The sequence below is a fragment of the Schistocerca gregaria genome, chromosome 2, assembly GCF_023897955.1.
Source record: "Schistocerca gregaria isolate iqSchGreg1 chromosome 2, iqSchGreg1.2, whole genome shotgun sequence".
Classification (NCBI taxonomy): Eukaryota; Metazoa; Arthropoda; class Insecta; order Orthoptera; family Acrididae; genus Schistocerca; species Schistocerca gregaria.
Window position 1 is genome coordinate 176218765 of NC_064921.1, and position 22876 is coordinate 176241640.

The following is a 22876-nucleotide window of genomic DNA, read 5'->3' on the forward strand; positions in this document are numbered from 1 at the left end:
ATGCTGCCACCGGCGGGAAGAGAGGATAACAGCATAATCGCGATAACTGAGTGAGACTAAACACAGAATACCAACCAAGGTTTAACCAACGCATAGCATGAGCCAACCACGGCTCACTTACCCTTCTTTATAGGATTTTATTTGTCTGCTAATATCCTGTCTGCGATGATCACTAGAACAGCATGCGTAGATCTGTCTAGGTGTGAAGGGACAGACGCATTTGTCCATATAGGAAAACAGGCGTGAGACTACATTCATATGCCTTCTGTTGCATGACGCAAAAACAGCCGGCCAGGTGCCCGAATGGTTCTAGGCGCTACAGTATGGAAACGCGCGACCGCTACGCTCGCAGATTCGAATCCTGCCTCGGGCATGGATGTGTGTGTTGTCCTTAGGTTAGTTACGTTTAAGTAGTTCTAAGTTCTGGGGAACTGATGACCTTAGAAGTTTAGTCCCATAGTGCTCAGAGCCATATGAACCATTTGAACGCAAACACCAGCGCACGGAGACTAGGTGTGAGACGCACAGGTGTAAACATACCTGAGAGGAGGCCTCAAGTGTCTAACATCAATGCAGCACAGCGCTTTCTATCGCCTCAGTGAGTGCGGACCAATATTCGTGTAGGAGAGGCAATGCATGTTGGTTCGCTAACAGCGTGGGGCAAGGAGCTATTAGTTATGAGGCTAGTCTTTCGACCATTAGTCACATACGGGAAATGAATTAGCAACTGTGAATAATGACAACCATCAGCTGTAGAATAGAATGACGACAAGAAAATTTATGCCGGACTGATACTCGAACCCGGATTACCCTCTTAAAGCGAGCGGTCGCCTTAAAATTTTGCTATGTGTGCACGACTCACGGCGAAACCAAAACTTCCAAATCTAGTCAGCCATGCGTCTACGGCCTCTACTCGTATATCTGTAATTTATATTCTCGTACAGGTCAGACGTTGTAGTTGAAAGTCGCTTCCCAGTATCGGCAGCTAAATACGATGTTGCAGTGCCTATGTTATTCTGATTAGGATGGAAAGTTCCTTTTGATATGCACACACCCACCATAGCGAAGAACTACAACTTTTTTTACGTGACACCTTAGGAAACACCGTGACATACTTTCGCTTGCAGCGTTATGCGATTTTGTTATCGTCTAGGTGGCGACTTTAACTGCCACTGGAAACCACTTTTCTATTACTGCAGCTAAGTTGTGCCGTCTCCCATTCAGCTAATCTACGATAACGCGCTCGTTAGCTCTGAAGTTATCGTTTACTTCTGACGTCCGGGGAGACTACGGAATCTATAAAAAAGGAAAACTTCGTGTGGCCGTCGATCAACTTGCACCTAAGCTGGTATCCTGCACTCAGTCGAAGAAGCGAGCTTGTGAGGTAAGGATACGTTTCATTACTCAATGTGCTACTGCATCTATGACCACCGCAGTCCTAGCAATAGGACGCAGTGCAATTCTCAGCCGTTTTCTCCTGTATCTCCTGAATGCACATGTCTCACAAGGGCAGGTCACGACGTTTGGAATGCGAATTTACTGTGAACGTCGTACACTCGTACTACTCCATGAGAACAACAAAATGTGTAAGCAGTAGAGCGTACTGCTCAAGCGTTACAGCGAAAATCGCAAAATAATTTCGGTCATCGACTATACACTACTGGAAATTGAAATAAGAACACCGTGAATTCATTGTACCAGGAAGGGGAAACTTTATTGACACATTCCTGGCGTCAGATACATCACATGATCACACTGACAGAACCACATGCACATAGACACAGGCAACAGAGCATGCACAATGTCGGCACTAGTACAGTGTATATCCACCTTTCGCAGCAATGCAGGCTGCTATTCTCCCATGGAGACGATCGTAGAGATGCTGGATGTAGTCCTATGGAACGGCTTGCCATGCCATTTCCACCTGGCGCCTCAGTTGGACCAGCGTTCGTGCTGGACGTGCAGACCGCGTGAGACGACGCTTCATCCAGTCCCAAACATGCTCAATGGGGGACAGATCCGGAGATCTTGCTGGCAAGGGTAGTTGACTTACACCTTCTAGAGCACGTTGGGTGGCACAGGATACATGCGGACATGCATTGTCCTGTTGGAACAGCAAGTTCCCTTGCCGGTCTAGGAATGGCAGAACGATGCGTTCGATGACGGTTTGGATGTACCGTGCACTATTCAGTGTCCCCTCGACGATCACCAGAGGTGTACGGCCAGTGTAGGAGATCACTCCCCACACTATGATGCCGGGTGTTGGCTCTGTGTGCCTCGGTCGTATGCAGTCCTGATTGTGGCGCTAACCTGCACGGCGCCAAACACGTATACGACCATCATTGGCACCAAGGCAGAAGCTACTCTCATCGCTGAAGACGACACGTCTCCATTCGTCCCTCCATTCACGCCTGTCGCGACACCACTGGAGGCAGGCTGCACGATGTTGGGGCGTGAGCGGAAGACGGCCTAACGGTCTGCGGGACCGTAGCCCAGCTTCATGGAGACGGTTGCGAATGGTCCTCGCCGATACCCCTGGAGCAACAGTGTCTCTAATTTGCTGGGAAGTGGCGGTGCGGACCCCTACGGCACTGCGTAGGATCCTACGGTCTTGGCGTGCATCCGTGCGTCGCTGCGGTCCGGTCCCAGGTCGACGGGCACGTGCGCTTTCCGCCGACCACTTGCGACAACATCGATGTACTGTGGAGACCTCACGCCCCACGTGTTGAGCAATTCGGCGGTATGTCCACCCGGCCTCCCGCATGCCCACTATACGCCCTCGCTCAATGTCCGTCAACTGCACATACGGTTCACGTCCACGCTGTCGCGGCATGCTACCAGTGTTAAAGACTGCGATGGAGCTCCGTATGCCACGGCAAACTGGCTGACACTGACGGCGGCGGTGCACAAATGCTGCGCAGCTAGCGCCATTCTACGGCCAACACCGCGGTTCCTGGTGTGTCCGCTGTGCCGTGCGTGTGATCATTGCTTGTACAGCCCTCTCGCAGTGTCCGGAGCAAGTATGGTGGGTCTGACACACCGGTGTCAATGTGTTCTTTTTTCCATTTCCAGGAGTGTATACCTGTGCGTTGCCATTTTAACTATGTAGCGACTGCAGCGGAGTGGTGATGACATGTTAACTCAGTGTTTTCGGTCAGAGCGTTAGCTTCCCTTTTTAATAATAGAACTGAGTGAACGGAAGAACGAACAATACGAACGGGTGTCATCGTACGTCCGCCCTGAACAAATTCAGCGAACAATATAGGACAATTTTTTTTTTTTAAAGTGGTTGGCGTTCAAGCCAGTTCCGTTTCAGCCGCGCTCGCGAGTGGCCGCTGTTAACTGCTGCGCTGCACTTCAGTGTTTACATCGCTGTACTTGTGCTTCGCCGAGTGCCGTCCGTCCGTTAACCTCCGCGTTGGTTGCTGTTCCTTGTGATCTGATCGCTCCTTCTGGTCTTGCTGCTGCTACTTGGAATTTCGGTTGTTTAACCGAAATTGCTTCGCCGGATTAACCATGGCTACAAACCTCAGGAAGAATACTCTGCCATTTGCTTTTGACAAGGAATCCCGTCCTGTTCAGTCGACATCCCTGGCAATAGATGACTGGATTATACAGGTAATTGCTCTCAATTCTGATAACGTCCATACCTGACAACTGGATCAGGAAAAATACTGTGTTTTTGTCAAGTTAATCAGTGCTTCGACTGTTGATAAAGTGTTACGAAAGTGGGGCTATGAAGTAGATTTTGAGCATAGAAATGGTTATAAAAGTAAGGTTTCCATCTATAGAGCGGACATTCATTATAAAACCGTTCGTGTCTTGAATCTTCTCATTGAAATTGAAAATGATAAGATTAAGGAAGTTTTCAAACTACGGAGACGTTAAATCAATTGCAGTTGAAAGATGGCCGCCTCGCTTTAAACTGCAGTGTTTTAACGGGGTCCGCTGTGTAGAGATGGACGTTAAGACGAATATTCCATCTCACATAACTGTTTGTGGGTATAAGGCACAAATTGTTTACACAGGTCAGGAAGCTACTTGTCATATATGTAACGAAACCGGCCACTTCAGACAGTAATATCCGCGGCGAACTGTTGTTCATAAAAGTAATTTGATACAGCGTCAGAAGCTTACCTTAAATGATCTGTTACCAAAGAATAGCCCGGAACAACTGGTTGAGTACGTTAACGCAGCGGGCCAAGCTGATGTTTCCCTTCACGATAACAGTCAATTTCTCCCTTTAACAAGAAAAGGAAACCCTATTGCCACTACTCGTGAAACTGAAACTCAACCGAAAAAACGACCTCTGGAGATAGCTGATAGTTGTTCAGAGGACGAGCTGTCTTCGCAAGCAAAAACAGTGCGATGAGGAGGCAGATGAACCTGAAGGCAAAATGCGATTGGAAACTAATGAACAGAAAGATAATACACATACGGTACCAGAAAATGAAGGGGGTGTAAGCAGCATCAATTTGCAAGAAACAAAAGGTGCAGTAGCCGAATGCAAAGATCAGAATCTATCTGTTAATAAACAAAATTCAGGGAGAGGTTGCAAAACTGCAATCTCCATTTGTTTCCTGCGATCAGGAAATGAGTGAAATTAATAAAGAACGAGTAAGTGGTGGCCAAACTGAAATCGCGGTCAACACCTCAGGGCAGCGCCGGCAACCGAAATTGCGAAAACGTCTGCTGCTGCTCCAGATAAGCCGCGAAGGAATACCGATGCAATCAAATGAGAATGTAGCTCGTAACCAAGGGAAGGGAAAATCCGGTAGGTGTGACCCAAGCCCAAAGAATGTTCAGTCCGAAACGGTAGTACACGAATCACTGGAGGAAAAATCAGAAAGTTTACCAGGAAATCAGTCTGCTTGCGGTACAAGAGAAAACATCAGAAGTAGAAAAAAACGGGACAGTAACTAGAAAACTGATTGAAGTGTTATTCCATGTTCAGCCTCCCGAGAAAACTGTTACAGCTTAACTGAACCCTGAACCACGGGAAACTAAATTAGTTCATCAAAACAACTACATAGTGACAGCACAATGGCGCAATCTTATTCTGTCACCACTATAAACATAAATAAAATCACGACCGGTTTGAAATTATCTGCTCTTAAGGAATTTTTGTACGAATCTGAGACTGATACTGCCCTGTTACAAGAAGTTCTAATTTCGGATTTGGTAGTTCCCGGTTTTGTCAGTTACATAAATGTGTCTCCCGAAACAAGTGTTGGAACAGCTATTTTGGTGAGGGAAGGGATTACAGTAAGCGAGGTGGAACGACTGGAATCCAGAAGGGGAATGGGACTAAATACCTATAATGTGACTATCATCAACTTGTACGCCCCGTCAGGAAGTTCTCATCGAGCTGACAGGGCACGTTTCTTCAAAGATGACCTGATATTCATGTTAAGGAAATCACCAAGACAGTTATTACTTGGAGGTGATTTTAATCGTGTTTTAAATCGAAAAGATCAATTACCTAATTATAATTTCTCAAGTGAACTAAAACAACTAGTTACTGGTTTAGAATTAAAGGATATATGGGAAATTAAATACCCCTCCACTGTTGAGTTCACTCATGTCACGGCAACATCACGTAGCAGGATTGATAGACTATATATTTCTAAAAATCTTGAAACTTCCGTGACAAAAGTAGAAACCATTCCTACGTACTTTTCCGACCATTCAAGTATCTTAGCTTGCATAAATCTAACAAGACAGCCGGTTCGCCGATTTAAGAATCAGTGGAATTTGAACACTTCCTTGTTAGTAAATCATGATTTAGAATATCTGATTAAAGAAACATGGGCAATATGCCTGCGAGACCGTAGTAGATATGCCACTGCTATTGACTGGGGGGGGGGGGGGGGGATGGCGAAGCCAAAGTTGAGGAAAGTTCTTATTCAATACAGTGCCTAGAGCGCAAGGGAAATGAAATGCACTATAGAGTATTACTATTCTGCTCTGAGAGATCTATATGATAAAGTCTCAGCAGCTTCCTCACTTCGGATAGAAGACATCAAAAAAGTCAAGAGAAGTCAAATGGGACTGCTAACTGCTAAACCACGTACTGCACTCCCCTGACTTAAGCCCTCGTAAGTTCATCTCGATTTCCAAACCGAAGGAAACACTTCACTGCATTCGTTTCAGAACTGCTACAAATTCGTCGGGCAATACAGAGCGCCGCTCGAACTTTTAACCTTGCTGGCGCTGCTAAGAGTATCCCACGACTTCCACATTGCTGGCTACGGGTTATACACAATGCTGGTGACTGCTTTGGAGTTCAGTAAAACTTTGAAACGCGTATCTATTTTGTAGGAGCTGTAAATTAATAGTGAGTTCCAACCCTCGTATATATATATGTGTACAACTTTTTTGATGGATGCTGTAAATTTATTTTTATATGTATAATCTATTCCGAGAACGTCTAACTATTAATATGACACGTTACACACTTTTGGGGCATTGCGGAGTCTGTAATGGCAGTACCAGAAAAGAAGACATTAGAATGAAATGCAGTCTATAATTATTGATTAATTAGTAAAATAAATTTAAACAATTTTTGAATCAGTTACAGAAGTGAATGATAAGCTACAAAACTAGCTGTCAGCCCATAAATGGAAGTTGGCATGTTGAAAAGAATACACAAGAAGCGCGCTTTTTGTTCGCGGGAATATAATAGTGGTGTTATTCTGTGCTCATTTTCGTCCGAAGCAGCACGTGTTTTCTCATGGTGGAGATGAAGTAAAATGGAATACTACTATTTTTCTTGCAATAAATGGTTGCAGCTTTGTCATAAACTGCATTGAGAAGTATCTATTTTATTTATTAAAGGTGACTAGCTTCGGACACCTGTGACCATTTTCAAACCATCCCTGCAGTAAGTGTGGCAAATACAGGCGTTAGCCCATGGGCTCAAACTGTCCCTGCAGTGATCAAAGCAATATACATACGATTTAACAACGACTGTTGTTAAGTTTGGTAGTTTAACGTTAAAATGTTCATGGTGTAGCACTTTTCGTGTTCGTTAGTGTATGCGGTTCTCTGACTTACAATGATGAATGATACACGAAATAAAAAGTAGCGTATTTGTGCTACAAGCGTCCAATTTGAGCATTATTTCGCGTGTGGCACACGTTCTGTTGACGAGGGAGTCCTACCCAAATCATCATGACAGTATCTCGAGTTAGTACCGTCACACATTCTGCAATTATGTCGGTCAGCTGTTAGGGAAGGCTTGTACAGACAATCTTTCACTGGCCCCAAAAAGAAGAAACTGCATGGTGTTACATTGAGTTAACGTGGAGGATATGTTAGACAAATTTCGTCGTCTCATCGCCTGCGAACTAGTCGGCACTGGTAATAACCCTATGTTACCAGTATAAAAAACTTTTGCCACTGAGAACAATTTCACTGGCAAATGAAGTTGTCTGATTCATTTCGTAGTTGCGTGCGAGTTACTTTTGCTAATTGTAGGACAACACGCAGGCTATTCGTGGTGTGGCCAGCCAAGTACAGAATAGCATTTGAACTAAGAATGGCAACCATACATAGTACGGTAATTATAGAAAAGAGAACACGAAATTAATAATCCTAATACTGATGAACTTACTTTTCCATTTATGTAAGGCTTTGTAATTATTGGCTGGTTCTTTTCCTTTCACGATAGTGACCTGGTTTATATTTTAAGTACTTTTGTTAATGTCCCCAGACCAGACGCTGATGTTTTAAATTCTTGCTTCTGCTTCCAACCAGAGCATCTTATAAATCATAGTGGAGCACTGTAACATACATCTTTTTTACATCTTCGTTCTTATTGTATCTCGTGTGGGGCTTCGGCCACCTATACAAAAAAGAAAGGGCTTATTTATTTCTTCTTTATCAGTAAAACAATTTACAGCTTTTAAGCCAATCCTTTACCATTAATGTGCAATGTGAAAATATGATTAATTAATTTTTCTGCTACTTAGTTGCTGGTAAAGTTGAAAATGTCACCTCCAAACAAAAGAAAATTGTGTATCTAGGCCGGGCACTGTCATGACGATAATATTTTCTTCATCTAACTATATTGTCCTGTCGGGTAACTAAAGGATGTTTTATGAAATCTGGAAACGATACCTCCGAGGGAATAATAAAGAAACCGTGGTAGCATTTACTACAGAGCTTCCTTCTCTGTAAACTCCAATACTAAAAAACTGTATAAAAATGGTTTTTATGACTTCAAGACCGTAGTTGTGTGCAGTAATACTCAGCTGTGTTTGTGACACACGAATGTAATATTTATGCCGCACATATAGTTTTATGTAGCGGTCATACATAACATCTAGGGGCCTAATTCACCCTCCCTAAGACAAAGAATAATGTTATACACATACCTTCTCGGTGACACAAGAGCGTGGAAGTTTTACTTCAATAAAATATATTTTTCCAATGAAAAAGGATAGCTTCTTTCAATTATTCACATCTATGACAATCGCTCAGTATTCTGAGGACATTTAACTTGTTTTGTTGTTGTCGTCTTCAGTCCTAGCACTTGTTTCATACAGCTCTCCACATTAGTCTGTCCTGCGAAAACCTCTCTACTGTACCGTACAACCATTTGAGTCTGCTTACGGTATTCCTTTCTCCCCCTTCACAATTTTTATCGGCTACATTTCCCTCATAAAGCAAATAGACAATACTTTGATGTCTGAGAATGTCAGATCATCGGAATCCTTCTTTTAGTCGAATTGTGCCATAAATGCCTTTCCACCCTACTTCGATTCACTACCTCCTCGGTAGACATGAGATCTACCCGTACAATCTTCAGCATTCTTCTACGGCACCACATTGCTAAAACTTCCGTTCTTGTCTGAACTGTTTATCGTCAACGTTTCACTTCCGTACGAGGCTATGCTCCGGACCAACACTTCCCTAACAATAAAATTTATATTCGATATTAAGAAATTGTTCTTTTTCAGGAAACCTTCTCTTGCTATTGCCAGTCTGCATTTTATATCCTCTGTGCTTCGACTAAAAGCATTTAATTTGTTTTCCAACTAACAAAATTAATCTACTTCTTTTGATTCCTCATTTCCTAATCTGATACCCTCAGCAACTCGACTCCATTTTGATATCCTTGTTCTACTTTCATTGATATTCTTATCTTGTAATCTCTTCAAGAAACTATCCATCCGTTCAACAGTTCTTCTAAGTCCTTTGCCGTTTCTGACAGAATTACAACGTAATCGGCAAACCCAAAAGTTTATCTTCTCCCTCAACTTTAATTCCCTTTCCAAATTTCAGCTTGGTTTCCTTAACTGCATGCTAAATATACAGCTTGAATATCATCGGGGAGGGGCTACAATAATAACTCCATTCTCAACCACTGCTTCCCTTTCACGACATCGACCCATGAACTGCAGTCTCGTTTCTGTACATGTTGTAGATGACCGTTCTCTCCCTGCTACCTTCAGAATTTCACAGAGTGTGGTCCAGTCAACATTGTCAAAAGTTTTTTCTTAATATACATCTGCTATAAACGTAGGTTTCCATTTCTTGTCTGTCTCATTGAATACGTTGTTGAATCAGTACGACTTCACGTGTTTCTACATTTCTCCGGAAATTTACTATCAGGAGGATATTTTACAAAGGTAAGTCTTTAAATCTGTGGCAACATTTTGATGGTGTGTTCGTTAATTTTCGAAGTTATGGCCGAAGATTACGCTTGTGTTGAAGAGGGAAAAATGACACAGAGACTGCAGAGACAATCCTCCAGGAGATTTCTCCAACTCCTTCCAGTTTGGGTATGCGTAAGAAACGCAGAACTGGTGAAGGCTGCCAGGAGCTCACTGCAACACCAAATCTGCAAGTTCTGAAAGAAAAGGAGCTCCACAAAAGGGAAAAGGATCTGAGAAAATCAAGCTAGGCTCCTGTGAAGAGACGTTTGACCATGGTTCCCCCCCCCCCCCCCCCCCCCACCAGATGAAGAAGTAGCAGATATAAACGTCAGTACTGCTGAAGAAAAGGACGCACCTTGTATTTACTGTTGTGATTCACGCAGCCGGTCAAAAGAAAGGGAAGAGTGGCTGAAGTGTGTGAGCTGCTCAAAATGGAGCAATGCTGATTGTGCTGGACTTTCCAAGGGTACAAAAAAGTTTGTGTGTGAGTTGTACCAATAACATACTTTTTTTCTAACTAATTAACTGAAAGTATTATTCAGAAATGAATACTGTTCAAATTTTAAATGTGATTTGTAAGATACTAAGTTCCTGGAAATAATTTGCTATACATTTTGGTATATTTTACTAATGCTCATCCTTAAACTGGTAGGATTACGACTTAATTGAACTATAATGTATGTTTATGCTATAATTTATGCTTATGTTAGCAATTTATTAGTAAAAATAAAGGAATTATCCTGCTAAGAGAAAAGGTGTGTCATTTTGCCCCACCGGGTGGCCCAAAATGACACGTTGACAACTTTTCTGAGATTGTGAGTTCATAGCAAAACCAATTATTTTGTACTGAATTCTTTATGCGTATGCTACTGTATAAATCCATTGAAATTTAAAATTACATTTATATAATTGTAATGTGCAGATATGCGCCGTGAAAGACAGTTAATGTTTTTGTATGTCGTTTTGGGCCACTTTCCCCTATATTTTGAATAGAAGCTGGAATAAATTTGTCATTGTTAGCTCTCCCAAGGATTCAATAATTCTCTGGCAATATCGTCCCTTCCAGGTGACTCGTATCGGTTTGAGACTTTCAGACCTCTGTCAAATTCTTCAAGCCGTCAGAACTCTTAATATTAATAGAATGCTTCAGTTAATAGAATGTTTCTTTCATTTTCCTACAAGTTGCATTTATTTTTGCCACATTCATGCATCCGTACTAGTATTATGAATGAGAAAGTATCTCCGCTTGTTACGCTTTCACGACTAACACGCTTCACCGATTTTGATGAAATTTGGGGTGGAAATAGTTTGCATGCTGAGAAACAGTATAGGCTACTTTAAAAACGTGCGTAGTAGAATATATATATTGATTTGAACAGTATAAATCGAACTATGGAGCAATCATTACCTTTCAAAAAGCTGCTTAATCTTTGACTTCTGAAACTTTATCATGATTGTGAATATGCTTTTATTGTTTGATGTGTTCTACATAATACGTTTCAACATAATGAATAGAAAACTTATAGAAACCTAAACAAGTTTAATCCACTGTTCTGTACTACTACCTGTCAACAGCCAGACGCATTTTAGGCGCCGAGCATCAAGCGTCTTTTACATCTGCCGACACCCTTAAATACTCACAACGATTAGGGACATTAAATACCTGGTGACAAACAGAGAGATGTCGCACCTTTACGTGAAGAACGTGGGAGACTTAAGCGAGGGTGCATTTGATTATGACATGTGAGCGCAGCTGTGAGTAGCAGCTGGTGGTTCTAATTTTCTTGTCTAGCCATTCCTGTTTTGCCAGTTAAGGCTTGGTATCAGTTTCATTTTTTAGACGTCTGCATTCCTATTTGACTACTTCGTTTTCTAAATTTTTATATTTTTTACTTTGCCGTCAGTTACATTCAAGAAACGAGGGAAGATTAGGATTCAACGTCCCGCCGAAAGCTAAGTCATAAGAGGTACAACACACGCTCGGAATATTTCAGTAACACAGTCCGACAATGGAATGTACCCCAGAAGAAAAAATATTTGTTTGTGACGTATTTCAGTACTCTGACGCCAGTGGTAAAAGCTGTTGTTCACTATCACCAAAACTGTCTTCTGGAAACACAGTTTTATCTGCGCTTGGCCGCGTTATTATGCTGTCGCGGCGCTTATCACATTCTGTTGTTTTAGGGATATTACATCCTAGTGGTGGGCGTAGAGACATGGGGGAGCGGAGGGGGGTGGGGGGTGGGAGATAGCCACTTGGAGGAGCTAAAGGAAAGTTGTATTTATACACATGGGTTATTGACGTATGTTTAACTACGTGTGCGTGTTCGAGTGTCTCTTACGTTCAGTGATGTCTAGGAAGTGTTGTTAATTCACCATATCTTTTCTATTATGTGTGTGGCAAGTTTATGACTAAGTCTCAAAGACATCCCATTTCACCGATCGTCAAAAATCATACGAGTTGTATTCTGAATCCAAGGTATATGAGGGTAAGTGTTGGGCACCGCTGAACTGATGCTCGCGTCACTCCTGCTATTTACGAGGCTCTTTGCATGGAACCCACCCCTCTATGCCATTTGCCGTACCACAGTTGTGGAAGGAACCTAGAGACCACGCTACAGATTATTACTTTTCTTTAACGAAAATAAAAAGGGTAGCTAGTACATTAAAACAGACAGTTTCTTATCCATCTCCTGCAGTTTTTTTTTCATTCTGTTTCTCCCCCTGTTCCAAAACCACCAATGGAATAGATCCTGGAAAATGAAACAGACGATGGTAGTGACAGAACAATAGATCAAGAAGATATTGAGTGCACGCCATCTCTCATTCAAAGTGGAAAGCAGTATTACTTCGTTCTCGTCTTCAAGAAAAGAACCTGTTACAACCAAACACTTCAATGGCACTCCGTAGACGACAGCTTTTTCTTTCCACTTTTTCCGCAATAACAGAGAGTTGGTATATTGTGATGATATAAATGTGCTGCTTACAAAATTTGCGATGATTCAAAATCTGGGAGAATGGAGCCTTTATAGATTCCTCAAAGAGTAACATCAGACTTTTTTAGTTACAGAACGCAAACGCGAAACCTTACATACCAGTGGCTCCATTTAATTAAAGGAAATCTACGAGAAAATGAGGTTACTCCTTGCTACTTGCTATGCAAAACTCAAATAGAAAATCTGTGGTGATCTCAAAGTTCTGGGATTTCTTCTAGGTACGCGGACTGGTTCCATAAAATATTGCTGCTCCTTGTGTCACTGGAATATTAGGGCAAGAAAAGACCATTAAGCAGTGAAAGAGTAGCCTTTGAGAGAAATTTGCAATGTTGGTGAAAAAAATAGTTTTGCATGAACCCCTTGTTGACAAAGACAGTAGGATGTTACCACCCCTCGATCTAAAATTGGGATTTATGAAGAATTTTACGGAAAGCAATGGACAAAGTTGATCAGGGTTTTCAATTTATACTATCTAAATTTTCGGCGATTACCACTGCAAAAATTAAAGAAGGCATTTTTATTCGGTCTCAGATCCGTGACTTAATGAAAGACACTATCTTTGAACAGTTGCTGACAGCTACTGAGAAATCAGCTTGGCTTTCTTCGAAAGATGTGTGCAACAATTTCTTGGGAAACGTAATGTCTAAGAGTTACAGAGACCTGACGGAACACATGCTGGGCCATTACAATGCTCTGGAGTGCAACATTTCTCTGGAATTACGGTAACTTCATTCCCATTTGGATTTATTATCACCTTATCTTGAAGATGTAAGTGACCAACATGGGAGTGATTTCACTACGATATCGCTGCCACGGAAAACGAAATAAAGGAGCTTGGTCGCCAAAGTTTTGGCGAATTACTGCTGACACTCTTACAATAAGTTTACCGTCCACTCACAGATGCTAAGTTTCCAGGAAAAGTTTGTGACATGTAAGTACATTTCAAGCTTTATTTAGCTTTCTCATGCTATTTTCATTTTATTTTAAATTTTGTAATACAAACTAACTTTTGTTACATGATCTGTAAGTTAAATAACTACAGATTTCTCCAGTATTGCTACTGAGTTGTTTCCAAGTTTCTCGAAAATGGTATATGTGGCGTGTGTTTTCCTGAAAAACTGGTTCTTGATGGAACATTTCTGATTTAGTTTTCAGTCAGCGTATGTGATCTAGTAAAGAAGACATACTTTCATCTCGGTGCAAGACACAAATTTGCAGAGTGTAACGGGGACGGAAATCGGTCGTGCCCTTGCAAAGGAATGTTCCCATCATTTTCTTGCAACGATTGAATGAAATTTTGGAAAACCTAAATCTGGATGGGCGTACGAGGATTTCAACCGTCATACTGCCGAACGTGGATTCAGTGTGCTAACCACTGCGCCATCTCGCTCGGCCATTTAAATTCAACATATCGTGTGTTATCCAAGGATTCTGCTGGGCCTTGTCTTTTGCCTATTTGATCCTCTGCTGCCTACACTACTGCATCTCTAAAAGTTGCCGATTCGTCTCTATTATGTCTCTTATCACTGACTCAGTCAACTGCTGCCTAACGGTTCCTTTGAGACTTCCAGGAATTTCTGGTTCTTCCAGATTATGCAGGTTACGTATCCTTAACTTTCTACCTTTTCGCAATTTCTTCTGTTTTAAAGTACAATTCATAATAATTAAATTGTGGTCAGCGTGCCCATCTCCCCCTAGAAATGTTCTGAAGTTTCAAATTCCGAAATTTGTGTCTTCTCTTTACGTAATCTGTATGAAACCTCCCTGCCGCCCAAACCATCTTCCACGTATTCAACCCTGTTAATTTTTGAAATAAGTTTTAGAAATGATTAAATTGTGCTCTGTCCAAATTCCTACTAGGTGGCTTCCCTTTCATTTCTCTCCCCCTGTCCTCGTTCTAATATTTTTGTTTCTAGTACCTACAGTCCATATTATCGAGGTCCAGTCCGCCATCACAATTAAATTAAAGTTTCCGTCATGTATCTGTATAATTTCCGTCATCGCATCATGCATTGTTTCAATCTCATCATCATCTTTGGACCGAGTAGGCTTATAAACTTATACTACTACGGTGAATGTTGGCTTCGTGTCAGCCTCTGCTACTATAATTCGTTCACTATGCTGTTCACAATAGTTCACATTTATTTGCTCTTGCCGATAATCCTGTGTTGACGTAATCAGAAGTGCTGCTCTTCCTGCCACCAGCCTAAACTAATTCCCACTATATAATTTTTAAGTTATCTTTTTTCCTTTTAAACTCATACCTACACGTTTAATGGGTCTAACCTTCCTCTCTTCGACCAGCAGAGCGGCAATTTCGTTTTCTTGATGGAACGTTTCAGCCTCGAGGATACAATTATACTCCCGAGAACTGTCACGGCTGCGGTTTCTCGCTGCTTTCAGTCGTTCGCAGTGCCATGTGCCAATGCCATGTTGGCCAATGTTACAGGGCCACATCAATCAATAATCCCCAAGGAAAACGCTTCAGCCCCTCTTGAGGACCCTTACGTTAGTCTGGCCTTACCACAGTTACCTCTGCGATGTGGCTGTGCCCTCAGTACGGTTATCTGTATCGTACAGGCACACATACCGACCCACCACGGCAAAGTATATGTTTCGTGGGGGTATACGAGTGTCATACATTTACACATATTTTTTTCCCAAGTAGCTGTACAACATGTTTGGCCGTAACTGGTCCACTGCGTCTTTCTGCAGTACGACGTGGAATTGAGCACTATGGGACTTAACACCTGAGGTCATCTCTCTCCTAGAACTTAGAACTACTTAAACCTAGCTAACCTAAAGACATCTCACACACCAACGCCCGAGGCAGGATTCGAACCTGCGACCGTAGCAGTCGCGTGGTTCTGAACTAAAGCGCCTAGAACCGCTCGGCCACCAGGGTCGGCTCTGCAGTACGACTTAGATGTAAATCTCCGCACCAGAATTTTTTTTTTGTCGAGAGCTTTTAATCCGATAGAAGCATCAGATTGCAACCAATGCTACTTGCTAAGTTACTAATTATACTGACTACAGTAGAACATCAGCGCTAACGATACATGCTGCATCCTCGTGAATTGGCTTCGAATAAATTTCTGCAAACTCACGTGTCGTTTTGTCAAATAATCTACTCTTTATACCAGTAGTTGACGCTGGAAAAGTATCGTCAATGAAAGGAGTATTTAACACTTTAACAGCAGAGGTCCGTTCCGAAACGTGATGACATTAAATTACTCTATATTGCTACTAAAGTATCCTCGAAGTGTGCAACCTTTCCCCACTATAACTTGCTGCTTCTTTCTTGAAACAGTTTTGTTTGCTGTGGTCGGACCTGGATAAGACATGATTAAGAGAGAGAACACGCTCCTTACGAAACCTGATTCTGTTTCCCGGAACGAAGACGTGCCTCTTTCCTTTACCAATATAGAAGTTCTTCAATTTTAAGAGAAAAACGTTGCCTTAGAAAAAATAACAGCTCATACCATTTACTTAGTTTATTGCGTTTGTTAGCAACACACTTTCTAACAACGGTTAGACCAAACCACACTCATGTTACCAAACTGAATTTAATTCCACGTTGGCCATTGCTATATTGCTTTTCCAAGTTAAGCTGTATCGTGCTATAACTGTTCGCGGCACCCTCAATAATCGTTCGAATAGAAATGTCCATTCCTCTTCAACTGTACTGCCCACTGATCTATTTCTTATTGCTGTATCAATGCCCTTACAGAACTTCAAGCGTTTCTCATTTTCCTTAGTACTTTCTTTGCGTACTGATTCTTCATGACTAATATCTCAATCTTCAGCCACCTCTTCATCACTACTACATTGTGATTTGAGTCTATATCTGCTCCTGGATACGCCTTACAAGCCAGTACCTGATTTCGGAATCTCTGTTCGACCATGATGTCATAACTGAAATCTTCCCGTATCACCCGGCCTTTTCCAAGTATACCCCCTCCTCTACTGTCATAGAAAGGTTACTTTTGCGATAATCAAGGTCCGCAAACCGTTACTCTTCAACTTGCATTTACAGTTGCCGGTAACTGCTAGACTGCACTACCGGTTTTGTCACATGGCAGTAGAAACACGCAATAATAGCCATACATAAACAGGATAGACTGGAGTTTGGTGAAGACAAAGAGTAATGAGAAGAAAATTAATTTTCATGACCAGGATAAATTTCAGTGCTATCGGTATGATCTGAGAACACGTCAGGCCGTGAGAATGAAGAGAAATTTTAGTGGTAGAACTGCTATGATTTGGGCAACTTTCTGCGCTAAAGATAAATCACAACAATGCTTAACTGAACACTAGAGTGTGTGCACACTGAGATGCTAGAAACAGAAGTGATTATAGTGTATGAGGACCTAGAGGTCGTAAGTGTAACATTTCAACAAGAAATGAATCTGTGTTTGGTTCTTATAGAACCAGAAAGTGGTTTGAAGATAAAATATAAATGTCTTGCCCTGGCCTGCAAATAGCCAGGATTTGAACCACGCGGAAAATCTTTGTGGAAAACTGGCAGTGCTTGTTTCTCGCAGTTGAAGGCCATTTGATAACATACGTGAACTGAAAAGAGCTTTATGAGAAGAGAGGGTGACAATTTCATTCAAAGAACTACAAACCCTGACAAAATCAGTACCGAAGATAATTTTTGAGGAAATTAGGAAAGTAGTAACAATCCAATGAAACAATGGGATAGTGAGTGTTTTTATACTAATATTCTCCAAGAAATACAAACGCCTTATTTTGTTACTTGTGTAATAAAAGAAACCTTGTAATTCCGTTACTATTGTTTATGTCATATATGTACCTACTACTCTAATAGAAAATCGATAAATACGTTTCAGACATTGTACTATTACTGTCATGCAATCATGCTTTTATTCTGATTTCCTCTACAGTATGTTTTCTAATGGTGGAAATAGAATGAACAAGACTACAACAATTTCGTTTGCATCGGACGAAAATTAGTACTTTTTCAGTCTGAACTTAGATATCACTCCTCCTCTAATGGAACACATTTGCATTTGTGTGCTTGCCATAATTAATTTTCGTCTTGCAGCCTTCACAGCATCACAAAACATAGCTTCGTTAAAGGTCATCTGATCCCAACAATCGACCATTTCGCCTTGTCAGTGCTACCTCACAGCTGCAAGGTTATGCACTCATCTTCAGCACTGACAATAAATCTCGACTAGCCGCCGGCCGCGGTGGTCTAGCGGTTCTAGGCGCTCAGTCAGGAACCGCACGACTGCTTCGATCGCAGGTTCGAATCCTGCCTCGGTCATGGATGTGTGTGATGTCCTTAGGTTTAAGTAGTTCTAAGTTCTAGGGGACTTATAACCACAGATGCTGAGTCCCATAGTGCTCAGAGCCATTTCAACCACGCCTAGCCTCACGCGGCTGCATGTTTCAGTAAGAGAGAACGAGTCTACAACTATGAAGAGACAGCAGCGCCACAGTTCTGACTCGCCGTACTCTCGGAACTGTGGTCGGAACAATGGAAGCCCAGTACGAGTGGTAACAGTGGCGTCTAGATATATGAAAATGCAGCCTCAGCGTTAGACTCGTACTCTCTGCGTTTCTGATCTCTACTTCAGTGTTTTACTGCGTGTGCATGTAGATGTAGACCTGAAGCCCATGAAAAAATATTTAACATTAATTATTGCAAACTGGGCTTTCCCTCCTGGATAGTAAGGCCTCAGTATACGTGTACATTTATATCTATGCTCTGTGACACTATGACGTACGAGGTGCGGCAATAGAGTAATGCGACTGATTTTCTTTGCAAGATGTGGCAACCCTGCAGGCTTGTGTAGGCACAATATCTTTGACCTTGGTCTATAAGCTGCTTCTAGTCCAAGCGGCACATCGATGCAACTGCTCAGTAGTCAGTTGTGCTGTAATAAGTTAACACGTGTTTGTGTCTCTCGTCACGGAAATGGAACCGCATTATATTGCGCAGCGGTATGCCATTTCTTTTTGCGTTAAATTGGGTGAAAACGCGACGACAACTTACAGTAAGCTTCAGAAGGCTTTTGGAGAGGAGGTTATGTCAAGAGATCAAGTTTTTCGTTGGCATAAAGTGTTTAGTGAAGGCGGAACGAATGTTGAAGATGAAAACCGCAGCGGACGACCATCAACCTCACGGACAACTTGGTCAGGGTGCGTGAACTCGTACGATCTGATCGAAGAATATCCGTGAAAATGATTGCAGAAGAACTGAACGTCAATCGAGAAATGGTTCGTCTAATAATAACTGAAGATCTTTGTACGAGAAAGATTTGTACAAAAATGGTCCCCAAAAAGCTCACACCGCAACAGCGAGAAACACTGAAAAATGTGGCAGCCGATGTGTAAGAGCAAACGGAAATCAATCCAGAATTGTTGAGCCGTGTTATCACTGGTGATGAAAGTTGGTTTTTGCTGTACGATCCAGAGACAAAACGCCAAAGTTTGCAATGCTGCTCGAAGGGATCACCCAGACCAAGAAAAATTCGCATGTCAAAACCAAAAGTGAAATGCATGCTTGTGTGCTTCTGTGATTCCAAGCGAATTGTTCATAAAGAGTGGGTGCCTCCTGGACAAACAGTTAACCAAATTACTACAAAGAAATTTTAGAAAGTCTTCGTAAAAGAGTTCTTCGTGTCCGTGCCAGCATTACTGATAACTGGATTCTAAATCATTATAATGCACTATCCCATACTGCTCTGTCAGTACAGCAATTTTTAACCCCGAGAGAAATTTCAGTACTACCACAGCCACCCTATTCACCAGGTATCGCTCCATGCGACTTTTTTTTATATTTCCAAGAGTCAAAAGGGCGGTCAAGGGACACCATTTTCAAACAAAACAAGATGTCCAAAAAGCTGTGACAAGGCTCTTGGAGGATATTACAGAAGATATCTTCCAGAAATGTTACAATCAATGGCAGAAGCGCTGGAAAAAGTGTGTGCAATCAGAAGGGAACTACTTTGAAGGAGACGACACTAAACTTCACTGAAGCGGTAAGCAACTTTTTTTTCACATGTCTCATCACTGTACTGTCGCACCTCGTATGTCGTAGGCAGTACTTATCGTACCAAGCAGTTTGATAGCTCTCCGTTCCATTCACAGATGGAGCGTAGGTAAAGTGTTTAAAAGACCATATGTCACCTGTTGTTAGCCTATTTTTTTCTTTGAACCCATCTTGTCAGTAAGGTTGTGTTTGTTCAGATTCAGAAGGTCCTCGCTTTTGCCTGTTCTTTGAAATGAATTGCAACACCTAGCGTGCTCCAAGCACGCTGCTCACGTTGAAATGGGTAATTCACTTGCTGCTACCAGACGATCGTGTTCATTACAGGAGGAACCATGCTGCAAGTGGTTGCGTTTTCGCTGCTGGCGTTGGTGAGCACGTCATCAGCAGCTAAGATCTTGGTGATCGCACCGTCACCGGCCTACAGCCACCAGCAGCCATTCCACATCCTGACAAAGGCTCTGCTGCAGAGGGGCCACCGAGTCACCCTCATGACGACTGATTCCATGAAGGTCAGCCAAACGCATATTATAAACAACTAACTATACACTATAAGAAGAAAAAGACGCACCACGGAAGAATAATCCAAACCGGACAGAAATAATTAGATGTAACGTACAAACAAACAAATGATTTTAGTTTCAGAGAAGTGGATGATTTGTTCAATAGAAAAAGTTTCATATACTGAACAAGTCAATAACTCGCTGGTCCACTTCTGACCCTTATCCAAGCAGTGATTCGGCTTAGCGCTGACGGATAAAATTGTTGTATGTCCTGCTGAGGGGTACCAAGCCAAATTCTGTCCAGCTGGTGGTTTGTATCGTCAAAATCCACAAACTGTTTAAGGGCCGTATCCATAATGCTCCAAACGTTAACAATTGGGGAGAGATCCGGCGACCTTTCTGGCCAAGCCAGGGTTTGGCAGGCAGGAAGGCAAGCAGCAGAAGCCCTCGCCGAGTTTGGCCAGGCATTATCTTGCTGAAATGTAGGGCCAGCACGGGTTGCTATGAAGGGCAACAGACTGAGGCAGAGAATATCGTCGAAATACCGCTGTGTTGTAAGGGCGCTGCAGGTGACAACCAAAGGGGCCTGTTTGGTGAAACCGCGTGCGCAGCACTCGGTACCCTCGCTCGCTAAGCACGCGCATTCGGAAGCACGTGGGGCTCACTCACCCGTGGCCCTGCCACGTGGCCAACACACGTGGCGTGATAAACGACTGATGAGGCACATGGTGAGTCAGATACATGGGACTGGCACGTCACGCGTGTGACTCAACGCAAAATGAAGGGAGAATACCTGTAACGTGGCACCACATCTTCTTTGGGCGATGAAGCTTTCGTGGCCTTAGTCATATTCATTAACATTAATCAACAGATGTCTAAAATACGTTGTTAGGTACATAATTTTATTGATGGGGAGCATGGTTGTAACAGTGAAGGTACAGTATAAAAAGAAATCTGTTGTGAAGCCATAGTAGATGTGTATTATGATATCGGTTCGGAAAATATGACGCACTAGTTCTCCAGATGTGTCCTTTATTTTATTTAAAACCTCAACTTGTTTTGTAAAGACATTACCCCATTATCAAGTCCTCAAAACTAATATGCCATGCTTTAATCATAATGGAATCATGTCTTTCGAAAAAAAATTTTTCCTTTTCAAATTAAATACAGCACACGTCTGGACAACAGTGCGTCATATTCTCCATATTGATAAAGTTCTTTTGGTAAAGTATTTTTTAGAGGCGAGAAGCCGCTTCAGGATCCTAAGCCTTTGTCGAAAGGAGACTGCAAATTTCATTGTCATTTTGCTACTTTAAATTTTTTCTCTCACAGAACAAACAATGAGGTCAGAGCCTCATAGACAATTAACTGTTGTATATTATATATGTTTAATTGTAGATAGCTATGAGAAGGAAGTTCGTAGAATGTTCTTTCGGCACGTTAATGCCGATGTTCTGCGTTTTGGTTAATAGGATTCCATGTTCTGTATTTCTGTTAAGGTCTATATCCTCTTTCTATTTCACTAATTCCTTAAATTAATTTCGATCACTCCAACTTGTCTTTGACATTTCAGTTGCAATCATTTCTCACGCTTTATGTTCTCCATTACTGTATCTCTGTTGAGCACTGTTGTCATAAGAAGGCCTCTTGCTGTGTGTTTTCCAGATTTTCAGCCCTAGGCGATAACTGAAAAATGATGTCACTTTTTTTTTATTACCATCGGTTTCGCCAATTTCGGTCGTATCACCAGCACCAACATCCAGTGGCACAACAATGCAAATCTCCTATTGCACTTTTAATCACTAAATTAAAGTGACCAGAAATGATGTTTGCCGGCTGGAGTGGCCGAGCGGATCTGGCCGCTACAGTCTGGAACCGCGCGACCGCTACTGTCGCAGGTTTGAATCCTGCCTCGGGCATGGATTTGTGTGATATCCTTAGGTTAATTAGGTTTAAGTAGTTCTAAGTTCTAGGGGACTGATGACCTCAGGACTTAAGTCCCATAATGCTCAGAGCCATTTGAACAATTTTTTGAAATGATGTTTATGTTGATTTCTATTCCAATTTTCTGTTCAGGTTTCAGAAATCTCGAAACCGAGGTGATGCAAGACTTTTTTTTGATGTGTGTATTTGCTCAGTCAAGCCCTTCAGAAATAAATCAGGGAACTCCTCAGACAATTGAATAACACTGTCTTTAAGACTGAAAGTGGTAGTGGTAGTGATGTTCAGTCCCAATGATGCACTGTTAAATGGGGCGTTCCCAAAGGGTCGGTGCTGGGGTCACTGCTGTTTCTTATTTATATAAATGATATGCCTTCTAGTATTACAGGTGATTCAAAAATATTTCTGTTTGCTGATGACACCAGCTTGGTAGTGAAGGATCTTGTGTGTAATATTGAAACATTATCAAATAATGTAATTCATGAAATAAGTTCGTGGCTTGTGGAAAATAATTTGATGCTAAATCACAGTAAGACTCAGTTTTTACAGTTTCTAACTCACAATTAAACAAGAACTGATATTTTAATCAGACAGAATGGGCATATCATAAGGGAGACGGAACAGTTCAAGTTCCTAGACGTTCGGATAGGTAGTAAGCTGTTGTGGAAAGCCCATGTTCAGGATCTTGTTCAGAAACTAAATGCCGCTTTATTTACCATTAGAACAGTATCTGAAATAAGTGACATTTCAACA

At 42.0% G+C, this 22876-nt stretch overlaps 1 protein-coding gene across 2 annotated transcripts in view; it reads left to right on the forward strand.

The window, feature by feature from the left end:
* The first annotated feature begins 1317 nt into the window (after nucleotides 1-1317).
* The window catches only part of LOC126336626 (UDP-glucosyltransferase 2-like), a 75156-nt gene continuing 53597 nt past the window's right edge, over nucleotides 1318-22876 (forward strand). Inside the window, exons 1-2 of one of the 2 annotated variants that reach the window (XM_050000515.1) lie at nucleotides 1318-1384; nucleotides 20007-20191. In XM_050000515.1, the coding sequence (XP_049856472.1) occupies nucleotides 20015-20191 (177 nt within the window). In that variant the 5' untranslated portion in view covers nucleotides 1318-1384; nucleotides 20007-20014. Of the gene's footprint in view, nucleotides 1385-11916; nucleotides 12152-20006; nucleotides 20192-22876 lie in introns of those variants that run through there. The other variant, XM_050000516.1, reaches the window with a different exon arrangement.